The sequence below is a fragment of the Haemorhous mexicanus genome, chromosome 1 (assembly GCF_027477595.1).
Source record: "Haemorhous mexicanus isolate bHaeMex1 chromosome 1, bHaeMex1.pri, whole genome shotgun sequence".
Taxonomy (NCBI): domain Eukaryota; kingdom Metazoa; phylum Chordata; class Aves; order Passeriformes; family Fringillidae; genus Haemorhous; species Haemorhous mexicanus.
The window spans coordinates 28,685,419-28,713,193 of NC_082341.1; the positions used below are offsets into that span (position 1 = coordinate 28,685,419).

The 27,775-nt window shown below is 34.8% G+C and overlaps 1 protein-coding gene across 3 annotated transcripts in view; it reads right to left on the minus strand.

Moving 5' to 3' along the window:
- Nucleotides 1-27,775, minus strand: part of DGKB (diacylglycerol kinase beta) — a 330,173-nt gene that overhangs the window by 248,228 nt on the left and 54,170 nt on the right. For 2 of the 3 annotated variants that reach the window (XM_059844057.1, XM_059844048.1), the window contains exons 3-7: nt 21,732-21,808; nt 17,493-17,513; nt 3,281-3,434; nt 1,950-1,985; nt 429-569 (exon numbers count right to left, since the gene is read on the minus strand). In XM_059844057.1, the coding sequence (XP_059700040.1) occupies nt 429-569; nt 1,950-1,985; nt 3,281-3,434; nt 17,493-17,513; nt 21,732-21,808 (429 nt within the window). The remainder of the gene's footprint in view (nt 1-428; nt 570-1,949; nt 1,986-3,280; nt 3,435-17,492; nt 17,514-21,731; nt 21,809-27,775) is intronic. The other variant, XM_059844065.1, reaches the window with a different exon arrangement.

Consider the following 27,775-nt stretch of genomic DNA (forward strand, 5'->3'; position numbering starts at 1 on the left):
GCAGAGTTGGATCATTCTTGGCTTTTCAGGATTCAGTAATATTACAGAGCCCACAGCCTGTATTAGCAACTATTCTTTATTTGAATTAGGATGTTTAGTACAGGTTATTCACCCCACCTATAGATCTCTAAGTAAACATACAGTTTGTCTGTTTTTCTCAGATCTGATGCTAACAAGACATGACAGTATAGAGAGCATTACTGTAACTGCAGAATGCACAATCCTTACTCCTCATTTTAGCAAATGTTAGATAGAACAAATTTAATTTAAAATCTCACCATTAGCAAGAATAAAAAATAATTTCTGCAATAAGAGTCACCTAGAACCATATTTTTATAATCCATACACTCAAAACTGGTTCTTAAATTCAGAAACAAAATCTCTGATGACTTACAGAAATAAATATTTAAAATTAGAAAAGAACATACATTCTAGCTTGTCTTCAGGCCTTCCTCTTTCTAGCAGTGACAAATAGCAAACAATATCTTTCAGCTGGATCATGTCTGGTAAATGTGAGTTGGCAGGAGTAGGAGGTCTGGATGTAGAGGTACCCTTGTTAAGTCTTAGACCTGGAAACAACCCATAGCCTTTGTTAGTCTGAACATACGATATAAGCAGAAAATGAAAATGTAACTTTTGCATGCATTCATCTTTGTTATATCTGAATCTCAGATTACTTCTTAATTTAAATATAAACTTTAAACAATTCACGTTCATAGTTTATCCAGCAAAGGTAGAATTAAAATAAACTAAGCAAAAACTCCCCCCACCCAATTAGGGGAATGGCACACACTTTTTTTTTAATTTGTGCTGTTCTGATTTTATTTGACTACAAAACAATTTGGTGAATATTTTTCTTATACCATACTACATGCTAAGTATTAAAAACAATCCCTGCCCAAGTCTGCATCCACTTTCTTGTGCTTGTAAAAGCTTCATCTAATTTAGATTGACAACAACTACAATAATTGAAGATGTTTTAGTGTCAATGAAAACTCTACTAATACCCAAGTGTACTGTTATCCCAACAGCCAGATGTGTGTCAGTGCAGCACATATATAAAACAGAGAAGTCTCAGTGACAGACTACTGAGAAAATAAATTTAAAATTTAAATAATACTCATAATATATGCTCAGACATTGTGATTAATAGCAGTTCCAGTGTACCACTTGGAATTAAAGTTTCAAAATTGCCAAACTTTTTGTTTCAGTACAACATTAGTATGACCAGTCCTGATGATACTGCTGGAATCTGCAGGACCAAAATGGGCAAAAACCAGAAAAACAGCAGAACACAGAGAAAGGAGTAAGAAAATTTTTTTTACAAGTTTGTTACATTTCTCACTGACTGAGAGCTGTCCCCTCGTTTCCTAAATTTAGCTTGAAAAACTTCATTGCAATCCAGATACATCTTCCAAAGGCTACATTTTAAAAGATATGCCTACATGTTATGAGATACACGTGTTAAAACAATAAAATAAGGTAAAAAAGAGCAAATTGGTGTGCAACAATGTATTTTGGAATTAATTTCATTTTCATGGTTTCAGCAAATAATAAACACTAAAAGTAAATACTAAAGGAACAAAAATATTTAATAAGTCAATGATTTATTTAATGAGCTTTCATGTCAGTTAAATGTCATTAAAATTAAGACATTGCAATATTTTATTCAGTTAAATGCTGGCTTTAATCACAGAACTTCCACAAATAGTTCATATTCCAGTCTTATGAAAATCATATTCACAAAATAAAAAGGATTATAAAACCTGGGATAACTCTTCTCAAAAATAAATAGTGCTGAAATCCAAATGAAAATAAATACAAACTTTAAGTTACCTTTTAACCTATCAGCTTCAAGATACAGGTTAAATTATTACTTCTTAATTAGAGGTGGGAAGGGTTGGCTGCAATGTACTGACTTACAGATGACTTCCAGTCCTGCTGCTTACCTGGCATCTGTTTCCATCTCTCCTCAGACACCTTAACTGAAAAGACAGTTTATAAACAGACATGAGCGGACCAAAAAAGACTAAGTGTAAAACAAGCACAAACCTGACAGACGGATGAACCCTGCTACTCTCCTTGTCATTTCCCTAGCTCTCACTCTCCATTTTCCAGAAGAAAGTCTAATATTTCTGACAAATTTATTTTCCAGTACAGTCTGTTTTTTTCACTATTGGTAGCATTTAAAAATTAACAAATACCCAAAACCAAATGTTTTCAATAGTTTTCATTTGCACATCAAAATGTACCAATGCACAGTTTTTCCCCCTTAAAAGTTACGAATTATCAGGATGTAACATTTAATTTAAACCATGAAATTGAATTACAACATAAACTCAGTATATTTTCAAGCCCAAACAATTTTTGCACAAGGTGAACTGGACTGCCTCTCTGAAAAAGTTTTGGATGTAACAATTTATCAAACAGTCATTCTGGCATTATGCTAAAAACATGGAAGCATCCTAAACTGGTAATTTCTAAAGTACTTAGTAACAGAAAAAAATAAAAAACTCTTGACAAACCTAGAAAAGCTAGTGTAGGAGAAAAATATTTTAGGAGGCAACATCAAAGTAAGAAACTTGACATACAGATGAAACAACAACAGTAATAACAGCATAATCCTTAATTATGATGTTATAATAATGATTATTAATGATAATTTTACCACACATAGGAATAAAATATGTCAAAGAGAACTATAGTGAAAGTGAAGAAAGCTGAGTACAGCCTATACTGGGCAGAATTTAGCTGTGTCCTTAAATCAAAACGACTTTTAGTGATATACTAACATTTACCCAACATTTAAAATATTGGTAGCTGCTAAATATGTAGGATTAATAACAACAGAATCACACTTAGACAGTTAAGAATAACAGCAGCAACTGGCAAAGAAATGGCTGAGCACCAGCAGGAGCCTCCTGCAGGAAGCTTTTTAAGTGTTTGAAGATTTTTAAGTGTTTGTACAGGAGAGAAGGCAACAAGAACATGTAACCATAGCAATCTGATTAGCATTAACATGACAAAGAATGTCCACTTGGTGTCTCAGCTGCATCATTATTGTGAGTTAAGAAGGCGAAACCATTTAATTTCCATTCCTTTTCACAGTATTTCCTATTATGGTTGAGGTAGTTTCTCTAATTTCACAAATACCAGAACAAAATTCCCTCAACATGTAGTTAAGAATTCCATATATTTACAGCTAGAAGTATTATTATTAGAAGTAAAACAGCAGGGTGAGAGAACCTTTAGCTCTTTATGTACTGATTTTATTACTTACCTCCAGAAAGGTGCTGTGGTTTGTTTTTAATTAATGGGCTGCAGTGAGAGATTTTGTTCCTAAATGACGTAAAAAGGTGTTCAATGAAATCATCAGGTAACTCTGCCTCCAGAAAAGTCTTCATGAACAGCTTGAACCCCTCTAAATCAATTGTCTGCAGTGAAGAGGAAGAAAAAAATTAATGTTTTGTAAAAAAACCAAATCACACTAATCCATCAAATAATATTCTGCTGACAAAAGCTTTGGACTGTATTTGTATGTACTGATTTCTGAAGATACAGACTGGTAAACCTATTCTTGAAAGTGATTATTGAATTAAGTATTACTTTGAAAAGTCACAGTGTTGCTATAATACCTCAGAGCACTCTACAAAACAGCCCAGAGTAAATTCAGAGCACTTATATTGGGACCCTGAAATCAAGTTCCATGCTCTCAAATTTCTTGATTAGCATCCAAAGGCGCCTACAGAGCTCCTAGGGATGTACTTAGCACGTCTTAAGCTTTTCCTAAAATTACAAAGACAAAAAGCAGGGGATTTGTGGATGCCTAATTCAGGGAATTGAAGGCCTCCTGTCTTTTCCTATGTGGCAACATGCTTGGCTGGTGTTTGTCAAAGAGATACAAATCACCCTGTCTCTAATAGGTTCAAATGAGAGCGCTCAGACATGCAGGATTACTTAGAGGGGAAAAAAAAATAAGTTGTTAATCCAAAACATTTATCATTTAGCTTAATTTTGTTTTGCTTTTGCCAGCAAGGTAAGAGCTAATTAATAAAACACGTATGATGATTTTTTTCTATTAAAACAGCATTGTCTTTTTTAAATAATAAAATGAGTAACAGATTTTCTCAAGTTGGAAGGAATACATAAGGAGCATTGAGTTCCCTGCTCCTCACAGGACTACCTGTAACTAAACCATATGACTAAGAGCATCATCCAGATGTGCTTGGTGCCATGACCAAAACATGCTCTGGAAAGCCTCTTCCACTGACCAACTAGCCTCCCAATGAAGAGCCTTTTCCTGATGCCTGATCTGAACTTCCCCTGATCCAACTTCCTTCTATTTCTTCATGTCCTGTTGCTGGTCACCAGGGAGATATCAGCACCTCCCCCTCAAGGAAGGTGTAGGCTGCAATGGGATCACAGCAATGCAAAGCATTATGATCCCATTTTATCCTGCTAATAGAGAATGAAGATAAAGGTATCCTGAAACATACTGACACAACTGCATATTTAGCATTACCTTTGTGATTGTAAAACAGCTTATCAATTGTTAATTTGATAAAACATAGTATTACTTTATAGATCAAACAGAACAGCAACTTTTAATTGTTAAATAATTAAGGGATAAATCCATATGATACCACAAAACTGACTTTGAGAAATTTCCCTATTCTTCAGGAATACTCCATTTCTCCATAGAAAAGTCTAGTGCAACTCCTTTAGTTCATAACAGTGAATGTGGAAGGAGGGAAAAGACTACCAAGAATCAGCTTGAAACCACACCGGAAAAAAGAAAATAGAAATTGATCTTTCAAAGAACTCCCTGAACTTGGAATCTGAGTCACAGTATAAATAATTTTTGCTATTATTTTAATATAATTTTAAGACTTAGGAGCAGAAACTTCTCTTCCCCTGATTTCTTCGACTTTTACTTTTTTAATGTATTTATGAGATATTGAAATTTTATGTGTACACTAAACAAGGTGTTTCCCATTAAGATCAAGACCTAACTACCGAAGGATAATGTTTTAAATGTGTATCATCATTTTTATGAGGGACCAACAACATAAATTGCAAAATCTGACTCCCCTTGTGCAAGTCATAATTATTAGGAATGCAAGATTGGTGAGAGGGTATCTCTGCAGAGCTTCTAATACAGAACACCTCATTTGAGAAAGGAGTGCAGTGGAACCAAAAAAATTCTCACCTTTTGAAGACAAAAATAGCAGAGACTGAAAAAATTTGTTCACGATGCTCAAGATGGGTGTAAAATGGAAATAATCACCTTGGACATGGACTCACTATCTTTATCTCATTAGACAGTTTCAGCCACACACTTTTACCTTGGCAAATCATACACTGTTGTCTTCATGCTACAAACTTCACATTTTTTCTGTCTAATAAAGCCACTGACATTTAATTTACTGTTTATAAACTATGAATTACAATAACAAAAGGATTTGTATCAGCATCCAAGTAAATCAGTAATTAGTTACATTAATATACACTACATGAATGTATTTTTATCTGCAAGCATAACAAATACATTAATCACTAAATCAACTGACTTTAACAATGTGAAATTGCTTTGTTAAATTGCGCATTAATGAAATATGTCTTAGCTATTTCACTGAATCATATACACAGAAAAAAACAGCTAAGTGAAAATGGAAACTAAACCAAAATTATAATCCCATTTAAATTAAAGTTTATGGATGGCCATGCAAATATCTTTACATTACATTAATCTTTTCTTTATTTAGCTTGTCTGTGCATTTTATGTATATATTGCAAAAAATATTCCCTGAGTTTAGAGCCACCTTCGATTTTTAAACTGCTGCCTGAGTGGCATTGGTTCTCCAAGCTGCCAGCAGTAACTAAATCCCTAACGCTATGTTGTTTGTTTGTTTTTTTTTAACTTAACAGGTTCAGAATTATACCTATGTAGAGAACTGAAAAAATAAGCAAGTTTGAAATTATGTACTTCCTTCTTCCTGAAGACCCTTTCTCAAAGATGTTCAAACTTTTCAGTATTTTGTGAAGATGCTCTGACTATCATTTAAGCCAATATCCTCCAACACATGTTCCAAACTGCTAGAAAAGACAAGAGATACTAATGTAACACATGACTTGGCTACCATGTCCATTTATTACATTTGACATCCTGAGTTCCAGCAATCAGGGTGGCTCAGCAAAGGAGAAAGGACAGAGTATGGTTGTTCTAAAGGTTGTTCTACAGCCAGGTTTCTTCAGCTGACAGTGCTTTATTCTCTGTTCTAACATGCTCTGTGACCTGTATTCCCCCAGGGAAGCGGCACTACTCATACAAGGAGAGTTAAGGAGAGTTCGGATGCTGAATATCCAAAAGCTTTCAAATTATAATGGAAGTTAGTCATGAGCTGGCAAATTACCTGAATACACATCAGAAATGTTTAGAATGGCCAAAAAGGCAGGTGCAAAATCACATGCTGTATGTAAAGAATATATAAAACCAATCCTGCCTAAGAGAGATCTCTGTGTAGGGCCCTGTGATTAGGTTCTTGCCTAAAACCTCAAAATCTGCGATTCTAATATTGCACAGCTGAAAAACATTCTAGAAGGCCTAACATAATTGGTGTAGATTATCCCAATAGAACTGAGCTCTAAAATGGTATAGTAATTTCTGGATGTTTCTTTTTGTAAATGTATATACAGTAAATAAGAGAACTAAGCTAGTCTACAGCAGACCTAGGAGTAGTTTGGATCATCCATCAAGCTTCCCAATTAAAAAGGGTGATCTTCCAAAAACAGACTCACTTTTAAATTGCTTTCAGTGCCTCCTCAACCATCTGTCTTTCACTGTAATACACATAACTTATTACACAACCACCAAAAAATGGAAGAATTTCTTAAAAGAAATCCTGAGAGCAGCACTGTGGAAGACACAGAGGTGTTAGTGCATTCTCACCAAGTGGAGGTTAAAGTACTGAGTATGGTTTATTTGGAACAGAGCATGTAAAGATGCAAAACTTGTGCTCAGCTTAATTGAAAACTATTTTCACAATAGAGAAAACAACACATAATATCACAGTAATTTCTCTATTCTGAAATTGTAGACTATTTTTCTTTTTCCTCATGGAACTTTGCCCTTCTGAAACAGGGAAATGCTACAGCAAGTAAGTACCCATCCTTTAATTATCAGCATCTTCCCCCAACCTCAGCCACTTTTCAAACGTATTGCACATTTTTTTTTTGTCTTTTTGCTTACCAAAACAAAAAAAGAAAGCAGAGAACAATAATCTTCCACCTTAACATGTATCATGCTTAATCTTACTTTTAAATTTCACTGTCATTATCAGAATTTCCTAGATGAAAAGTTCAGAGAATTTTGGTATAGTTTGAAAATAATTTATTTATGCTAATGAATTCACAAAAATTAATTAAATAGTTCAGATCAATAACATCAGAATAATATATAAACCATAATGGTGGATGTGGTTTTCTTAGGCATGCAGGCTAATTGTTTAATTTTCAACAGTTGCTTGCATTCCAGAAGCACCAGCTGAATTTAAATGAATCAGAGAAAGAAGGATTTAGCATTTCAGAAAGCATTTTCCATGGTGTTTCAAAAGTGAGGGGATGAGAGCATGAGAGGATGTACCAAACTGACAACAATTAGCCTGGCACATTAATTAATTTATTTATTTATTAATTCCATTGCACAAGAGACTATCAGGACATAGGGAGATTATGATCATAAACTTAGGGATCTCAGGAAAATTTTCAACACAACAGAGATAAAATAGGACCTAGTTGAATCAGAAAAAACATGAAAGAACTTTCAAATAATTTGGCCTAAATCTGAGGGAGTCTAAAAGAAAAAAAAAAAAAAATCAGGTCAGTTTTAGCTTTGACTCTAATAAAATCCTTGCCTGTAGGTCACAGAAAAATAAAGGGTTTAATACTAATCATATAAAACTGAATTTCTATTTTTATATATCAAACCAGTTCTTCAAGTTTATTGGAGGTCCTTATGTTTTACAAAAAGAAACTTCACAAAATAAGACTTCTGTATTACTGGGTAATAAAATTTCATTTGGTAATGAACAATTTTGGTATAACTCCAGAGAAGTGCACATTCAAAACCACCACACAGTTTCAGCTAACTTAAACCATAAAATTCATATAAAATTAATTTTATTATACTTTTAGAAGTAGTTATTTCCTACTTATAGATTTTATCAATGTTTCCAAACACCTGAATATAATAAAAAAACTCTAAAAATTATATATTCACCTTGGAGTAAAGAAAAGGAGAAGGAATGTAAGACATGGGCAACACTGCATAAATTTAACTTTAATAATTATTTTTAGCAAATAAAATGTGTAAACCATTAAATAATTTTCATGTTTTCTGAATGCAAACATGGAACTGGACTCACTATGACTCAATGCATCAGGAAATTAAAAATGTGCATCTTTTCCTACACCATAAATGCTGGGGAAAATCCATAACATTTCATTAACCATCCACAAAATTTCAAAATTAATCCTAGCCCTAAACTTCGAACAATCTGTAAGTATTGGGTTTCCTTTTTTTTTCTCTAAGCTCCTTCCAAACAGATAAAGAAGAAAAAGACCAAAGTTTATAATGATATCTAAGTCACTGACTGTCCACAGAAATGAAGGTTCTCACTAGACATGCTCACAGGAAAAAAAAAAAAAAAAAAAAGCTCACAGAAAAATAAAAATAAACATGCTCACAGAAAAATAAATTCATCCTCAAAAAACCAAAATATGTGCTATGCACCAAGTACAACTGAGACCATCACTTCCTTCTGCAAGCAGAGAAAAAAGTGACAGATTTTTTCGTCTTCTGGGGAAAAAAAAAAATTCTCCTGGTAAAGACAACTTGCCAGTGGGAATCACCTTGGCCGATTTCCCATTCGCCTGAGGAAATTCCAACCCGTGTCTCTAAAGAGCATCCAAATATCAGGAAAGTGGTGAAGAAACATTGAAGGCAAAAATAAGATTTCTGTACAGCTACAAAATTATTCAATATTTATATGTAAAAATGTGACTGAAAAAATTACTGATAAACTCCTGTGAATGAGGTGATCTGAACATGTACTCACAGAGATGTTTTCAGCTGTTAAGGCAGTACTTCTGGACACATGGAAAAATTTAAGATGCTTAGGTAAATTTTACAGAAAATTGATGAGACAAGATTTTATTTCTTTTCTTTTTTAAATTGCCATACCAGAGTTGGATGCTATCTTTACTCAGAGAGGAAATAATCCATTCAAGATCTACACCTATGCTAGAAGAAACTGAACAAATATATGTACTGCATATACATAAATAAATATTCATCCACACACACCATCATATACTAATGCTAAATGAAGCAGCAAACAGCAATTATAGATTGCTCAGTGAGGTACCTCAGTGCCTCTGGGACTGTAACATGTCATCTCACATCCTGCATGTATTTTACAATTAAATGTTTGGATGTATGCATTAGTCCAAAAGATCTAACAGTTGTGGGGTTTTTAATGTAAATTCCACAAAAAGATTAACTACAAAAAATTCCATCAGTGCAAAAATCTCACTGTTACTTTCTTATGATTAAAAATAGAAGAAGCAGCTTTCATTACAGGGAAACAAAGCAGATTAATCTGTCTTTATTTCCACACACTATGAGAACATTCCTGCCATGATGTCTGACTAAGCAAATACAGAGAGATTTGCCCAGATCTGTAGTTTCAACTGAATTTTTCTTGGTAAAGAACCCATACCCAACCAATGTGTTGTGGTGGAAATTTTTCCGAAGATTGTGGCTTATGCCATCCTTAACTTTAGAAGGAAGTTACGAACAATTAGGATTTGCTCTGCCAACTCCCAATGCTTTGGAGAGAATTCCTTCATTCAAATAGCCCTTTAGGAACCAGGACGAAACAGAAATTATTGAATTATCTTCATAATACTATTCTTAGAATCATATAATACAATGAAAGTCTATCATGGGATTCTCTTATGCCTTATACATTTTTTAAAATATGAATATATAAAATTAAAGTAACACTAGCTATATGGATAAAAAGTGGCAACTGTCAAAAGTAATACCATATAACAACTATTTTTCTTAAAATAGAAGTCTGGAAAGAGAGAGAGACAAATTACATTTATGTACAGACTGAGTATGTGAGGAGGTGACATCTGGGCCAAGCAAGCAGAGGTGGAAGTTATCAGTCTTTCTCCCAAACTTGTTTACAAAACTATCTCCCTTGCATCTTGGCTATCAAGGAGGCATCACTGGGTAACTGTATATGAGGTAGGGAAAAGGCTGGAACTGAGCTGCAGACCCCAGATTTGGAACCAGAAATTTCAACCACATCTGCAGGCAACCTACTTGGAGAAGCTGCCTGACACTCTTAAGGAAAATGATGATGGAGCAGATCAAAGGAGGTTTTTTTAGAGTTATAAAGAGTAATCTGCTCAGTGGAAGAACTGAGGTAAGATCTAAAAGTACATCCTCAGAACAGCACAGTTCCTTCTACCCCAGCAGATAAAAGCTCCTAGCAGACTATTCAACAGCTCACCAATCATTCTGATATATTTACTGTTTTTCTATAAAAATTCATTTAAAAGGTCAATTATGCAGAAAATTCTTTTGCCCGGCCTTTTGTTGTCCTTCTGTTTCTCAGAAAAGCTCTCCTATGAAGACAGGCAGAGAGAGTTGGGGTTGTTCAGGAGAACAGAAGGCTTTGGGGAGACCTTATAGCCCCTTTCAGTCCCTAAAGGGGGCTCGTGAGGGACTTTTTACAAGGGCACATAGAGAAAGGACAAGGTGCCATGGCTTTAAACTGAACAAGGGTAGGTTTAGGACAGGTATTAGAAAGTTCTTTCTAGTGAGGATGGTGAACTGGAACAGGTTGCCCATAGAACTTGCCCCATCCCTGGCAGTTTTCAAGGGCTCTGAGCAACCTGGTCTAGTGGAAGTGGTCCATGCCCATGGCAGGAGTCTTGAAACTAGATGATCTTCCTGCCCAAACTATTAACTGATACTGTTTTTCCCTAAATCTGAACATAAATTTATCCTTTTTAAGTTACCACACAAAATCACATGAAAGAACATCAAGCACACATAAAAAGACACATATAAATAAATGGCAATAATTGAACTAGAAAAAAAAAAGATTTCTAAAGAACTTAATTTTAAAGAAGTGAAAGTCACAAAGAAACTAAAGACCTGGCAACTGATTAAATACAGTTTTCAGAATAAACTCCATATTTCAAGAGAGTTTCCAGGATGACACTGATTACTTTGACTAAAGAATTCACAACTATGAAGAAACAAAACCATTAAAAATAGTTTGGGGTTTTTAGGCGCACTAAAAATCTCATTTTATTTATAGCTTAAAAAGTAGTCTGGAATTTTATACTTCTATTACTGCACAAAATACTACAAACCTGACATTAAAGCAACCACTATTTTCCATAATATAATGACCATATGTGGATTTCTTTGCAATGTATCCAATATATCTCATAGATATGTGATAAGATGCTTTTTACCTTACTAACATCACTAAAGAATGCGTGTATCTTCCTTCTCTTTCTACTCCTCACCAATGGCATAAAGCAAAGCTCTTGCTTCCCACACTTCATTTTCTTTTGAATCCCAGATAAGCAGAAGATTAGGAACTCCAAGGAAAAACAAATGTGCATGAGTCTATGCTTATTATGCTTTAAAACATCTCCAATTACTATGATAAGAGTTCTGTTTCTTCTCAAGCACTCACTGCTAAGTACATTACACTAATTTAGTGCTACTTCACAGAAGGTGAGTCTCAGTCCCAGGAAGAACAGGAATTGAAGGCCTTGTTTCCAAGTAGCAGTTATGATTTTGCTTGGCAAAATAGCAGAAAATTTCAGGTTTCTTCTAGCTTTGTATCACACATACACAGGCCAACACTCAGCTAAAGCCACAGGTCTTTATCTCCTGATTATGGCTACAACATGCTATGGAAGTGCCTTAAAATGCCTGATTCTGTTCCAAGCAGCAGAATGGCTCCTAACACCCTGAGCAACAGAGAGGAGGAGGCTGAACTCCATCTACAAACACTGTTTGTACTTGTACTTTGTCCTTTTTCCTAGAGCAGTTAAGCTGCTCAATTTTGTAACTTGCTTATCTGCTTTACTGAGAGTAAACAAGATATGTAAGATCAAGAAAGATCCAAGTATTTATATTGAAGATGTATGCATTTATATATATGTTCTGTGCCAACACACAGAACTCTACATGGTATAGACATCAAAGTCAGTATATCCCAACATGGAGAATACAGAAAGCATGGTTCCTCCATGAAAAACAGGATACATACAAGGAAAATTTTGCATCTTTTTATATAGAAGTTTTTTAACTTTGCTACGTAGTATTTTAACTCCTACCACACTAATACATTTGAAGTGAACCAATAATTTATTAAGAAAATGGAAACTTTTGACTCAAGATCTATCCTAAAAGCTGCAATAGAAGAGGTCTAACTGTGTTCTATACCTTCCTAGCTAGTGTAAATACAGCAACCAGTTCTTCTGGATGATATGTTGAAAGGGAGAGAAGCTGTATCACTCTACTTTCTTTCTCCTCACAAGACACCAAAAAATTAATAGTCTCTTGACAAAAGAGTTGCCATTGTGGCTGGAGCAGGGCAGGGAGGGGTAGAATACTCCTTTTATTCCTCCCCACCACACTGGCCACATAAATGGGAACAAGACATGATCTAGCATTTGAAATTAATCTCCACCCATAAATTCTTTTAAAATACCACATTCTTTTTGGTCTTTTCTTCTTTTAGATTTGTACAAAATATTTCAGCATAAGCCACTATTTTCAGCATCCTGAAAAACAGAATGTAAGAAAGAAAAGAAAAAAAGAGAAATCATTCATTTCAAGAGACTTCCATGACATATGGTTTTCATTTATTAAAAAGAACATTTCATACATAACGGAAAGAGAATTATGTTGAAATGCAATTTTCAATTGATTACTTTTAAAACTCTGTTGTCTGATCTCCAAATGGTGCCAAAAATATAATCAGCTTTCATCTACTGACAGTAATTGCTCTGGGTTATTTTCTGGGGTTGGGTAAGTTCCTTTAACTGATTGTTTCTTTTTAAACTACTTATATTGACCTAATATGTGAAAAATGAACTAAGAGGAGCTATTACAGGGCCTTGATTCACACATTGTGCTATGACAACATTGGCAAACACTGATGTGAGTGCATTAGTGACAATGATGCAATTAGCTGTGAACACCAGTGCTAAAGCATTCCCACAAAAGTCAAAGTCTTGAAGATTCATTGATTATCACATGTCGAAACCTGACACTGCCAAAAGATGTGGAAAAAAAGTGTAGAGACTATATACAGAGGATTAACAAGCTAAAACCCATGAATCACATGAGAATGCTTAAGTTCTTGGTGTTGAAAATGTATTTCAAACGTTCATTCAAATTAATTTTCCAATTTCTCATGAAGACTAGCTTCGGGCATCAGGGTAAAATTCGGTTTAAATTCAAGGCCTTTATCATTTTCTGATCTAAGCATTCAATTTAATACAGTTTTTAAATAATTAATTTTGAAAATTCTGGTAACCAAATAAAACTATTTGTTAGCTATATCAGCATTAAAATTCATATCTACTGACATGAATGTTTAAAAAAAAATTAAAAACCCACACACTCTCACAAGCTGCTCCTACTAAATACTCCATATGGACAAATAATATTTGGATATATTACCAATACACAGACATAAATTAATGCCAAAATTTTCCCCCAGCTCTTCAAAGAAGTAAACTCAACAAAATATCTAAAATGGAAATAGGAAAACTCCATTTTTATGCAATAATTAGATTTTTAAGCATAACATTCTCATGTTATTTTAATAAATTGATACTAATTACCAAAATAAGTCTGAAATGCATTCACCAGCTACTGCACGCTCATCTCAATCTTACATGCCGGTAAAAGAAAACCCAAATACTTTTTTATCAGCAGGTTTTCCTTAATACATAATTCTCTATGTGTATAAGTTTGTATATCGTTAAGTAGTATCCTTACATACATAAGTACTTGTATTTAATACTTAACTCTTACTGAATATGCTACATTTACTACACAAAGGTGGGATTTTTTTTTCAAGAAGAGTGATGAATCACATACTTTTAGAAGGCTCTTGTAGGAGATTATAATTCAAAATCTACCTGAAATTATTACATATCAAACAAAGTGACAAGAAGAAAGTTTGCATTCTGTCCTAGAAGAATTGGTCAGGAAAAATGGGGTAGGTAGCATAGTTCAGACAAAGGCCAAATAAAATTAAGGAATCCCTGAAAAATTTCAGTTATGACAAAAAGTTCTGGTTGAAACAAACAACTTATCTGCATATGCAGATTGTGTAAAAACCTACTCATGAACAAACATGTCTGAATTGGTATTTTCATAATGTGCTTAGAATTAAGAAAAATCACTTTTCTAAGCATGTTCTTTAGCAGTGGTATTCTCACATATTTTACCTGTAATGACCCTGTCTGTGCATTGCAAATTTTTGTGGTGGTTATTTCAGCTACATTTTTAAAAAATACTTGCTGTAACACTTTTAGTAAGAAAAGCAATACGTGACAATGTCATGTTACCTGTTATTGCTCATTTCTCCCTCTTTAAAGTTTTAAAGAATACAAACTAATAACCTTTCACTTCATGAATGAACATGAAATCCCTGTTTGCTGAGATTTAACACAATCTGAGCCTAACTGGAACCTTCACTGGGAATAATAACATACACCAACAGAAAAAGGTTTAAAACGTCCCATTCCATCTGTCAACAAGTTACATACACTTTATACTAAGTAAATGTACAGATTTTAGTAAAACTGGAGATATTCTAATTGACCTAAGTTTGACTTTCTCCTCACCAGTATTTAAAACTATAGCTTAGAAAGAATTAAAAGGATATGAGGAGTGAAATCTGCTCTATTATACATGTATACATTTGCATACATCAGTATTTCTACTGCACAAGAAGACTTCAAGATATTTCCATTTGTTGATTAATTCCTGCAATAAATTATGACTGAAAGTATTTTTGCTATATTTTGTTTTCCTATGCAGTTTCATAAACATTATCCAGATGCAGGTGAATCAAGCATGGCTGAAGTAACCACAATAAAAAAAACCCCAAAACATAACATATTGTTCTTCATAATGAAAACAAACAAATAAAACCCCCCATCATATTTAAATAGGCTGTCTAAAGCTCTTTGTCTTTTTTAACATGTGACATGTAAATTAAAGTGGTAATAGTCTCATTAAGTTTAAATAAAAGCTACTGTACAACACAATAATGTAAAGGAAAAAAAGGATAAAAATAAGTCCTTAAAGGAAAGAAGTGTATCAAAAGGAAAGGAGGATACCAATGAAGATTAGCACTGGTAGCACAGACTGACTAAAGGAGATACAGAGAGACCAGTAAAGATAATTTAAAATGTTCAAAACTGAACGGTTTTGCAGCAGAAATTGACTATCTGAAATATTTTACACCTCAATGCCCTCAACAAGCTCCACAGAAAGCAGGCTCCCAGCCAGACTGCCAGCATCTCTGCCTGGCAGGCTTCCCAACTCTCTAGGTATCCAGAAAGCTTTCCCTAGAAATTTTGCCCATGGAGCCAGAAAAACAGAGTACCTAGTGTCTGAAACCTAGAGGTTTCTGCTGCTGATACACACGAGATGTTACATTCTTTTCTTCTGTAGCTAGAAAGATCCAACTTCAGCTTCTTACATGTGAGGGACAGGCTTCTCCTACATTATATATGCTATAATTCTGCACATCCTACTAACCTTCTGTAAACTAGTTCCAATTTGAGTTTACTTCATCCCATCATTTGGACAAAAGTAGAAAGATGTGACTTCTGCAGTACCTTTTTTATAGAAAATTAAATCTTCCTATTAGTAGTGGAAATACTTCACTTAATATATTATAATATGGCAAGATCTTTACAGGAATTTAATATCTTCTGTCACATCGAAGAACATAGCTGAAGCAAAGAACACAAAATATTCTTTCAAACCATATTCCTGTGTGCTTGAAATTTTAACTACTTTTCCACTAATGTCAATGAGCCTAAGACACTACCTCATTTTACAAGTTTTGTCTTCTTCCCAGACTGCCATGGCCACAGGAACACTATTACAGCATCCCAGTAACATCCTTCTCCTCTTCATGACTAAACCGCAATATTTTGCATTCATCTTGTGATCAGCTACATACAGGTCAATTTATCTGACAATGCCAGCTGGACCAGGGTACACTACACTCTACCCTGCACACGTGCACCTCATTTCATTTATTATAGCCCATTACCTCATCAAGCTTTTCTAGTGTGATATTAATTCCCTAATTTCATTTAGTTTGTTGATTCTATTATTATTCACCTACACATTTGACAAAGTGATTAGCTTAATACTGATGAGATTACGCTCAAGAATGGTCACAGACACACTGCTTTAATGCTGAAACCTTCTCTTTCAGGACCCTCTGAAGTCACCATGTTAGCTTATTTAAAAAAAAAAATGAAATAGCATCAGTCAGCTGAAGAAAGCCCTGTTGCCACTGGGGAGTTCTGCTATTACTAACACATCTCCAAAAGTTCAACAGGCCTCTGACCCCTGAAAGTTAGGTGTTCCTACAAAACTACCTCTTTCTCTCTCTTGACTTTCTCATTGCTCTCATGTTCTAGCTGCCTCTTCCGAGAACAGCAGAGCTGGAGCTTTTTAACACCTCTGTGTTACCAAGAAAGGATAACTAGGTCACTTGAAAATATAATCCATTTGATTAGTCCTTCTTCCTTTCCTTTTTTTTTCCATTCTACCTTTACACCTTGTTTGAGGCTACTGAAGTTTTTCAGGCCCAGCTTCTTGGGTTGATGATCAGCATTTTAACCATTTCTCTTGCAATTGCTGTTAAGTCACAATTGCTCAAAGCACAGCGTAAGCCTTATTCAAATTAATACATCTGCAATTTTAAGCCTGCTACATATAAATGGTATTATATGGTTATAGAACTCAGTATTTAATATTTTTCCTGAGATGTGTTCTTGTCATTTCAGAATAATACAGACCATTATGAGATTTCACACTAAAGAGAAATTTCCGTGACAAGTATGGAACAAGTCAATTACTTGCTCTTAACTTATTTCTCATATTAAACTCAATTAATGTTAGTAAAATTAGGTACTGTGAATGCAAAAATGAAATTCACTCAGTGAAAAATTCTGCCAGCAGAAAAGGAATGCATTCTGGTTTCAGATTTAAATATTACTCTATTATCTGAAAAAATAGCCACATGCAGTATTTAGTTATAAGTATGTCTCAATGGAAGCCTACAAAATAAAATATTCTGTACCTATGCATAAAGAAAGAAAAAAATCAAATTAGCATTACTTACTTGATTAAGTATATCTTGTTTCTGTAACACATGCAAGGAAAGAAAGAACATACATACATTAGTGCAGTGTCATAACACCCAAGCTCTGTTTTTATAATAGAAATATTTTTAGTGAAAGGTTAGTGATTTAGATGAGCAGGTTTAAGACATCAGATGGGCTTTCCCATTTTCTTGCATTAGCTCATAAGTCAAGAAAATGCTTCCCAGTCAGCTCTCTAGTCTTTATTAGACAGTGCAAGCAATTCATTTCTAAACATGCAATGACAAACAACCATGATAGATAAATAAATATAATGTTAGTATTTCTTCCACGTGTACTTTAAAAAAGGCATAAAAAATTGTTAACAAGAAGAGCTGTAAATGAAACTGAATTCAGTTATGAGAACTGAATATTCTAAAATCCAAGTGGAAAAATCATGGAGATGATCCTCAGTGCCACTACATGACACATACAGGAGCACCAGGGGATCAGGCCAGGCTTGCAAGAGTTTCAAATAGCAGGTCCTGCTTGACTCCTGGGTCCTTGCCACCCTTCTGTGACAAGGTGACCTGCTTAGTAGATGAGGATATTGTCTACCTGGACTTCTGTAGAATTGTTATCATCAAGGTTGGAAAAGACCTCTAAGGTTTTTAGTATATCCTTTAACACTGGGTTCTCCTGGAGACACTGTGTGCTGATGGCTTAGACAGGTGCACCTTTGCTGGCTAATAAACTGGCCAGGTGGCTGGGCCTAGGGAGTGGAGGTCAGTGGAGTTATATCCAGTCAGAAGTGGTGTTTCCCAGCACTCACCAAGCCCTGTATAATATCTTTATCAATGACCTGGACCAAGGTATGACCTGCACCTTAATCAGTCTGAACTGATGCCTTGTTGGGCAAGAGTTTTGATTTCCTACCTGAGGGTAGGAAGGTTCTGCACAGAGATCAGGACAGGCTGGATCAGTGGGCTAAGGCCAGTGACATGAGGTTCAACAAGGCCAAGTGCCGGTCCTGCACTTGGGACACAGTGAGCCCAGGCAGCTCCACAGGCTGGGGGAAAATTGTCTGGAAAGCTGCCCAGCAGAAAAGGAGCTGGGCATGCTGCTTGACAGTCTGTTGAACATGGGCCAGTGTGTCCCCAAGTGGCCAAGAAAGCCAAGAGACTCCTCCATAAACAAAAAATCAGGATGCACTCAAAAAGGATGACAACACTAGGTCTACAGGCACACAATGCTGTGTACTTACTGCCCATTCAGACACTGTCTTTAGCTCTGTCTGATTTCCTAATTCTTGTCAAAGTGAAATGGATGAAATTAATTAATATAAATAGATCTCAAAGGATGAAAAGAATATTTATTAATCACAGCTTTCCAAGAGGCTGGTCTTAGATGATGTGTCTTATACCATGTATAAAATCTATTCTTAATTGTATCTTTGATATTGACTTAAAGAAGAACATGAAAGGGCCGGTGTTAAGTAGTATTTGTAGAAATTTTAGGCATCTCCCTTACACTGAAAGTAGAGAGTAAAAGTTCCATAAATAAATCCCTGTAGTAGGTAGTAACCTTCTGATAATTATATACACCACTTCCCATAATCTTAAAATCCACTCACTTAACAAGATATAAAATAATGTAAAACAAACCAGATTATTTCAGTTAGCAAGTTTTGAATACCAATTCTTTTGCTATTTGCATTCCATTGGATCAGCCTGTGACAAAAAACTGCATTGTAGAACCAAAGCAGTGGAAAAAATTCCTGAACCCTTTAAATATGTAAGTAAATATATAAGTAAATATTTAATTAAATACATCCCTCTGATGAATTTGCCACAGGTCTGTGACCCATGACCCATGGTAAAAAGCTGACATCATCTTTTGCTAGAACAAGACAAACCATTTGGAGTGTTTATAAGACAATTATGTAGGAAAGAGGTAAAAAGAAAATATGATGGTATCCTCTACAAAACAAAACAAGGCAGAAGTGGTGTACAGAATATATGGAAACAAATAGCTGCACTAAGACTGATGCCAGCTGGATCAGTGAATTTTTGTCATCTCACTTACAGATAATAGCTAATTACTTAAAACCAAATCCACAGAGTCCTCATCCAACCACATAAAATCAACTTGCAGATCATTCTGTAAAGAGTTTATCCACACAGCAGGCTGAATGCATGCCAAAAATATAGACACACCTGTGTAAAGGCAGTTTGCTTGTCAGAACAGAATATTCCCTCGCTGCCAGAGGAAATTTCAGCCACTTTGCTTTCAGTTCAGCTATGGCTTGAACCTTGAGCTAACAAACCTTATTAGATCCAAAGTAGCTTTGTGGCTAGCTATGTTTTCTTTATGTTGCACTCTCTGAACTCTAAGTGCTAAGCAGCAAAGTGCAAAAGTTTCCAGGGTTAGCCTAGGTCCAGTATTGACCCAGGAGTTAGTGAATAGCTTGATTCCTGCTGAAGACATTGAAGTCATCACAGGATGCCTGTCTTGAATTCCTTCTTCCCCTACCCTCCCCTCCTGTCCTGCTCCCTGTCCTGGGTACTCTGCTGCTCTGGATGTTTCATTACACTGGTAGAATTCTGCAAATGAAGAACAGGGAGACACCATGCAGGGTCACAGACTCATCTCAAGACCAGATGTGCTTATTAATTCCAGCTTTGCACAGATTTTGCCAATTCACCTGGCTTCAGTCAGAGCAGTTTTCCTGGGTACCCATCTTGCCATGACTCAATTTCCATGTAGCCCCAAATTGGAAAGATGATTTTGTTAAAAGAGACTAATCACACCACTTTATGTAATTATGTTTATATACAATTGACAATTTGAAAATATGTTACCAAGATGGCAATGTATTATTTAAATACACATAAAATGCAGTTATTTTTTACTTTAAAAACAGGATATGCTTCACAAAACTGAGCATGTATGATGACAGAAAATATGTGAAGAATTAGAAGAAAAAACATAATAGATTAAGACCATTTTATCAGTTCACATTTTTTCCTAAAAAAAAAACCAAAAAACCAAAAGTATGTCTATATTCTAACAAAAAGCAGGTAAAGGAGGTCCTACAGTCTGTGGATGATCACAGCATTCCCATTCATTTATATTCTATGAATGTACTTAACTAGAATCCTGGAAATCTAAGATGAACATTTACAGGATCAACTCACACTATTTTACTGAATTACTGTATTTTTTTCCTCAGAAACTGACTAAAATGACTAGCATTATGCCTGGCCAAGTTCAAAGCATCAAATGATTTTTCAATACTTAATAAGCTATAACTCATAAGTTGACAATAATGGTATTACAGCCAATATATTTTCAAAAATTTTTTGCATTTACATGCTGAAATGTAAGATCTAGTAATTTTCATTATGATTAGCACGTTTCTATCCTGAATTTTATATAATGTGAGCATAGTAAGAAATATTACTATTAGAAACATTACTGAAACAGGTTTTTATTTAGCTACATTCTGAATCACACTATTAGGATGTGCTAAGCAAATGCAAATTTCAATTGAGGATAAGAAAAGAAAACAATCTGCTTTTTTCTTCCAGCCAAATCAGAATACTTTGTCTAGTGGTGAATCTGTAGTGACAATATGCACACATAGCTTTTTTTCAGCTGAATTCTTTGTTTCATAACATCAGAAAATCCCACAAACAGAAACAGCATTAGGGAAACAGAATTTTAAAAGAAATCTTAATGGACTTTACTTTTATAACTTTTGAAACCATGCTTAACATTTCCCATCTTCATACACTTGAAAACCCTATTAATCTTATCATAAGGGTTGTGGAGGTGTTTTGGGTGTTTGTTTTTTATTTGGGGGGGTAGAGGGGAGAAGGGGAAGGGGATCTGTGTGCTGATTTTGGCTGGGATAGAGTTAATTTCCTTCACAGTAGCTTGCATGGAGCTGTGTTTTGGATTTTTGCTGAGAACAGTGTTGATAACAGAGGGATGTTTTAGCTATTTACACAGAGTCAAGGCCTTTTCTCACCAGCCCATCAGCAAGGCAGCTGAAGGTACGTAAAAATTTGGGAAGGGGTACAGTTGGGATAACTGACCCCAACTGACTACAGGGATATTCCAGATCATATGGCATCTTGGTTTTTTGCTTTCCAAACACTTTCAAATACTCCAAACACCTGATTTATAAATAATCTTCTATTTAAAATGCTAAGAATGCTGTATAATTTACAATCTGTCCCCACGGTTTCTGATCATTAAGAAACAAGACAAATTACCCCTTCAGGATTATATTTTGCTAACACACCACTGCCATGGAATTCTTCTAAGACATCCTTAATTTTCTTGGTAGAATCTGGATAAAAAAAATAAAGAGAGAGAGAAATTGAAAATACAGAACACTGATTTACATAATATGAACTGTAATTAAAAAAACAACCATCAAAACTGCTAATAGCTTTTCGCAATGCACATTAGTAATTTTCTGTAGCTGTATGAGAGCTGTGGGCACAAAGAAAATGAGAACATACTTTACCTTCTTAACAACTACTGTTAAAACAAGTAAACATAAAATGCTCAGAAAAAAACACTCTTTGATCTAATCCTTAACTGTTAAATGGCATATTTCTGAAGGAGTTTTTTTCAGGACTATTTCAAGTCACTTTTCTTGTCCTTGAGTCAACCTCAAAACATGGTTATTTCCACCAGCACTACAAAATCTCCTTCAGCAAAGCTGCCAGTGAGTACAGGAGCTGGACAATATCAAGATAAATGGGAACCTTCTAGAAAAAAAATCTCTTCAGTGGTCACATCACAGAATACAAATGCTGTTCTCAAAACTTCCATTTTTGCAGAACTCTCAGGTACTCTAAAAACTATAAGCTTCAGTAACTTTTGTCTAACGGAACTGTGCAAATCCCTGCAGTTCAGAATTAGGTAGATACAATTTTTCCTTTTTTTTTTTTTAACTATGTGCAGAATAACAAAGCAATTACTTCAGTAAGCTGCCATTACATTAAACCCTTGAATTCAGATTCACTTAGAACTCATAATGCACATAACCATCTTTTCCTCATTAAACATCTCAGCAATAAAAGAAAAATAACTGTAACTCATTCATTTCTTCAAAATGCAGTAGTTGAGTGTACAATGGTCAAATGTGCATTATGGCCACAAGACCATGAACCAGTAATGAGTACCAAAGCAGTGAATAAGAGAATAGCTCAACTTTGTATCTGCAATTTTATTTCTACAACAAAACCTGGAAGCAAAGTAGAGAAGGAAAGAGTAAAGCAAGAACAGGACTCCCTAGAGCAATTATTTAGACAGTTAACATTACAAACACTAGGACCTAATATGGCTTCTCTTAATTAAATCAACAAAACATGGCATTGTAATAGTTCTTAGACTTAAAAGAAATCCAGCATCTTAAACGTGACTCTAAAACATAAGTTTAGCAAATTATGTGACCTGAAAATGTATCAGCCAAGGATTTGAACAATAGTTATGTAACAGTTCTGTAACAGCTCATAGCAGCTATAAACAGGAAACAACACTAAAATTCAGTTTTGAGAGGTGTTGGGAGGAGGTGTTTCTCTCCCACTCTCATACACAGTTTACACAGCAATAGAAATGTTTTTTCCCAACGTCTTTCATTTACCAAATTTTCTTAAATAAAAACATCTGAGACTATGTGTGGCCCCAATAAAATCGTATATTTTCACTAATTGGATGTATTTCAACGTCACTGTAAACTACAGGGAACAGCATTTAGCAGGTCTCATGAGCAGTCAATGCAAATACTTACCTGATAAAGCCATATATAATGTTATTGCTGTGTCATTTGAATTGCGACAAAAAAAATCACAACTTTATGTAAAATAAATGAATAAATAAATATGTTAAGCAACAAATTTTATTCTTAGCTTTAACATAGAAGTTAGTGGGTCAGACACTTACTGACCAGGACACAAATTGATGACTGACAAAAAATTTATTTTTATTTGGTTTCTATTATTTTAATATGCTTTTCAGTATTCGTATACATGGTTGTATATAAAAATCATTGCATCTGATAATGATGGCAGCAGCTACAAAAGAAGCAGTGTGAGATGAGCAGATGTAGGACAGAGGTGATTGAGTCTCAGCCTAAAAAAGGAATTTTCTGAACATTGGAGGAAAGTTTAAACACAAACATTAAACAGAAAAACAGCAAGGTTCCTTCACACATCTTTTATTATCCAAAATAAAAAACACATAAATAGAAATAGACTGCTTTCTAGAAATTTTAAAACAATGTCTTGAGGTTTTCTTTCAGCAATGACTATGCTTTCATTTCATATTTTGCCAGATATTCGATTCATCTTTAAATCGGTATTATGCCTATGCAACTGTAATTAAAAGCAAAACCTATGGTATGTTACTTACTGAAATTAAATTCTTGCTTTCCATTTTTTTTTTTTCACATTTTCTTCATCAAGTATCAAGAAAGAAAATATACTCCACTGCAACAACAACTTAACTTTTTCATGCATGAGTTTTAAACAGTCACATTCAAAAAGCATTGCCTTCATGTTTGAAACTACTGTCAAGAAAATAAAGGTCTGCAGATGTAAATTCTGCTTTAGCTGTCCAGCAAAACTTTTGAAAATATTTCCACATTTAGGTAAGGAGCTGCAATTATTTTGCATACTACAGCCAAAGTAGAATCACTTTTTCAACCTTTTTTTCACAGTCATTCAATCACTTTTTTCAGTACATGTGACTGTATCCAACCCAGAACACAGATCTTTCAAACTGTTCAAATGACATATTGATATTTTAAGAAGAATGCCAACACACCATCTTCTGCCTGCATATTCCCTAACAGAGCTGACAACCCTCAGAAAAAATTAATTCTTCTTCCTCAGCCTCGAGTAGGCAAACTAATATTGGGAACATGTTCCAGCTTTAATAAGCTTTCCTAAAGGGATATGAAGAATAAGATAATTTTCTACTCTTTTTCAGGAATCACATTAAAAAAGCAAAAACCAAAAAGCCAACTAAAAACTGTCCTAGAAAGCTGTATGGAATAGAAACTCCAATGATATGTTATCAACTCCATTTAAACTCCATAGTCAAGTACATGCTCTTTGTCAAAAAAATAAGCAAAAAATTCCAGAAAATATATACAAAAGTATCTAGAAATTTTTCCAAAGATGTTTTTTTTCTAAAAACAATTGTATGGATTTATTTACAGTTTGTCTGATCCAAGTCATCTAAATAATCATTGTAAAATGCTGGTATAAACATAAACATCAGAACAGAACCTGTATTCTCTCTGTTTCCTAAAAGTACAGATGTTGTGCATGCCTCAGCATCTTAGCACTTCAGAGCAATTTCAGTACCTCTGTAAGCACCACTCATGTTAAAACACAAATATGGTTTTAAACTCTTGGCTGTTTTTAAGATCAAGGACAATTTCCTTCTTTGTCTAAATCTCTGCATTCCAAGCTCTCCTCAAGAAGGATGGATTCTAAATATGTGTATATATAGTATATAGCCTGTCATGGCAGTGCTTAAATCCTATGTTATCTGCTAAGTTATAGCTGGCACTGTACAAATTTAATGTAGCTTGAAATATAATGTTTGTTTCATGAAAAATCTCTCTTTGCTTTTACAATTTTGTTATTTTTATTACCCACTAGGTCAATGCTTTTGGGCAATCAGTCAAAATACAGAAGACCTTCAATTCTGTCCCCTGCCTGAATTGATTTCAACTCTTACTGTTCAACCCATCTTCTGTTGCAATTTGCATTTAGTCAAGACGGTGGAAGGAAAAAAAGGGAAACTTTGGCCCTGGATTCAGAGTTTTCCTTGGATGAGCAGATGCCATTTCCTACCTCACGCCCCAGTGAGTTTGGGGCAGAAGAAATGAGCAAGGCATGGTGTGAAAGACCGCTAACTGAAAAGCTATTACAAGTACAGGGGAGAAAAGTAGCTGGATTCTACACTGGATGCTGTAGAAATTTTGTTTTAAATTAAGGCTCCAAAACAATAAAGATGTAACTTGGGATAAAAAATAAAGGCAAAACAATTAAAATAATAACATTGGAAATATGAAACCTGCATATATAAAAGCAAAAGTATCAAAGTGTATTGTTTTTTTCTTAACTATCGCTCAGCCCTGACAAAGGTACTTTTTATAACTAAAGACAAATTTACATACTAAGTTCAAAACTGTTTGAGGTTTAGCCCACATTAAAAATTATTATTCACTTTCTAAAGTGACTCAACTTCAGATGAAGAAAATTGAGCACTTAGTTGAGACTGGAATTCGTGTACTATTTCTCCTATAATCAGAATACACAAAACTTAAGGAAAACTTGCCCAGATGACACACTTTTCCTACATTTTCTCCTCCTCCTCATTCTTCAAAATTATTTTTTCCTTAAAAAAAGACTCATAAGACAACTTACATAAAACTCACATGCTATGTAAACAGAAATGCTTTTCAATTTAAAAGGAAATAAACATTAGAAAAAAAGTATTCTGAGTTACAAATCTCAACAGAAAGCCATAACAACCCTATATATCTATTGGGCCATAACTAATTTTAACACCTACAATAACACGTAGAGTAATAAGCACTTTCTATCTCCATTTGCCTTTTGTAAACTTATTATAAAACACATCACAGGCATACAAAATATAAAAGCTTCACAAGGGTTTTCTATACATCTTAATATGACTTAGAAAAGCAAAAGGTCGAACCATACATATACAATTTCCTGCATGTCAACAAAGCGTCGCACAACCTCAAAAGTTCTTCTTGACAGATAAACCAAAGAGTAGCACAGAGAGAAATCCAGCAATCAGTTGGCATTACAATTTTTATACAGATTCTTATTCTATGGATTTTCCTTTCTTTTGTGGGTACAACAATACAGTAATGTGTGTGTATCTAAATTTACATGCACAACTTCTATTTCTTTTTGCCTAGTTCATTTTATTCAGAGAACTGGACAAATGCTTTTACTCAAGCTATAGCTGAGCCTAATCTAAAGCTTTATTGGTCTAGAAATTCCAGTCTTAAAAAGGCCAAGCTCATCAACAAACCAGCACCATCAAGTAAAAACTGCTCACCTTTCTACAAAGATGTTATTTCAGTAAGGATGTGGCTCATGAAGCATTACTCAGGGCTGCAGCGTGTCTGTGTTGGTGGTAAGAGATGCCTGATGGTTGTTACTGCACTGGCAGAAGGCAGTGTTTTACATGTCCTCTGCTGCCCATATGTACGGCTGCAGGCTCACTGCCAATATAGTTCTCGTTCATAACTTACAAGTGGTCATTTGATGAAAATTTCACAAAAGAAACAAACGTTTAAGACCTTTAACAGGATAAACACTTGATTTTAGCTTTCTCATAATGAGAATTTAAAACTTACTGTGGCCTTTCAAAGAGTGGCCAAGAAGAAAAGGCAATTACTGCTCGCTGGTCTAAAGAAGACCTCCCCAAACCTTCTGCTACCAATGGTTTGGGTAACATTGTAATCAGAATTTAACTTCACCCTCCAAATTACATTCCTATTGACATTTATGACAGTTATGAAAAAAATGCTTCTTAGAAACTCAGTCAGAATGGGATGATGCTGCCTAAATAAATACAGCAGTAACTTCTGCAACAGGGAATGGAGGAGGAACAACAAGAGAGATGTAGGAGCAGCAGCTCCTGCTGCAGAGGAAAACCTCCTTGTGGCACCCAAAACAGGGGCTGCCTCTTCCACCCATCCTCCCTGCTGGGGCTAAGCAACACAAGGAGCAAGACAGATTCCTTTTACCCAGTGCTACAAACTAAATGATACCGTGTGGAAAAAAAAGCAATATTGACTGCATGTGCCAACACATCTTTAGTACACATTAATAAATAATGTCCACCAAAACCCTCTTCCCTAAGCAGATGTTCAAGTAAAAAGTATATGGCAAACAGGGAGTCAGGGAGGCTTAATTTCAGTCTGCTAGAGGGATGAACTTTCAAAGGAAGAAATAAGTAAAGGATGAAAACAGACTGCAGAACTTGAGCAGAACTGCAGATAAGTCCTGAGTTAAATAACTGTTAAAAATGTTAAATAAGAAAAAGATCAGATTTTTACATTTTAAAATTACTCCAGCTAACTTTCTCAGTGTCTTTTCAACTCCTTTGTTTCCTGACATTCTGAAAATTACATCTTAAGAAGTCTGAAAGCTCCTCAGTGTGCATCTCTGAGAGGAAGACTCAGGATATCAGGCTGCTGTGAATATTTGGGCTCTGTGAGATGAGGACCTCATGGATCCTCTGGGTCAGC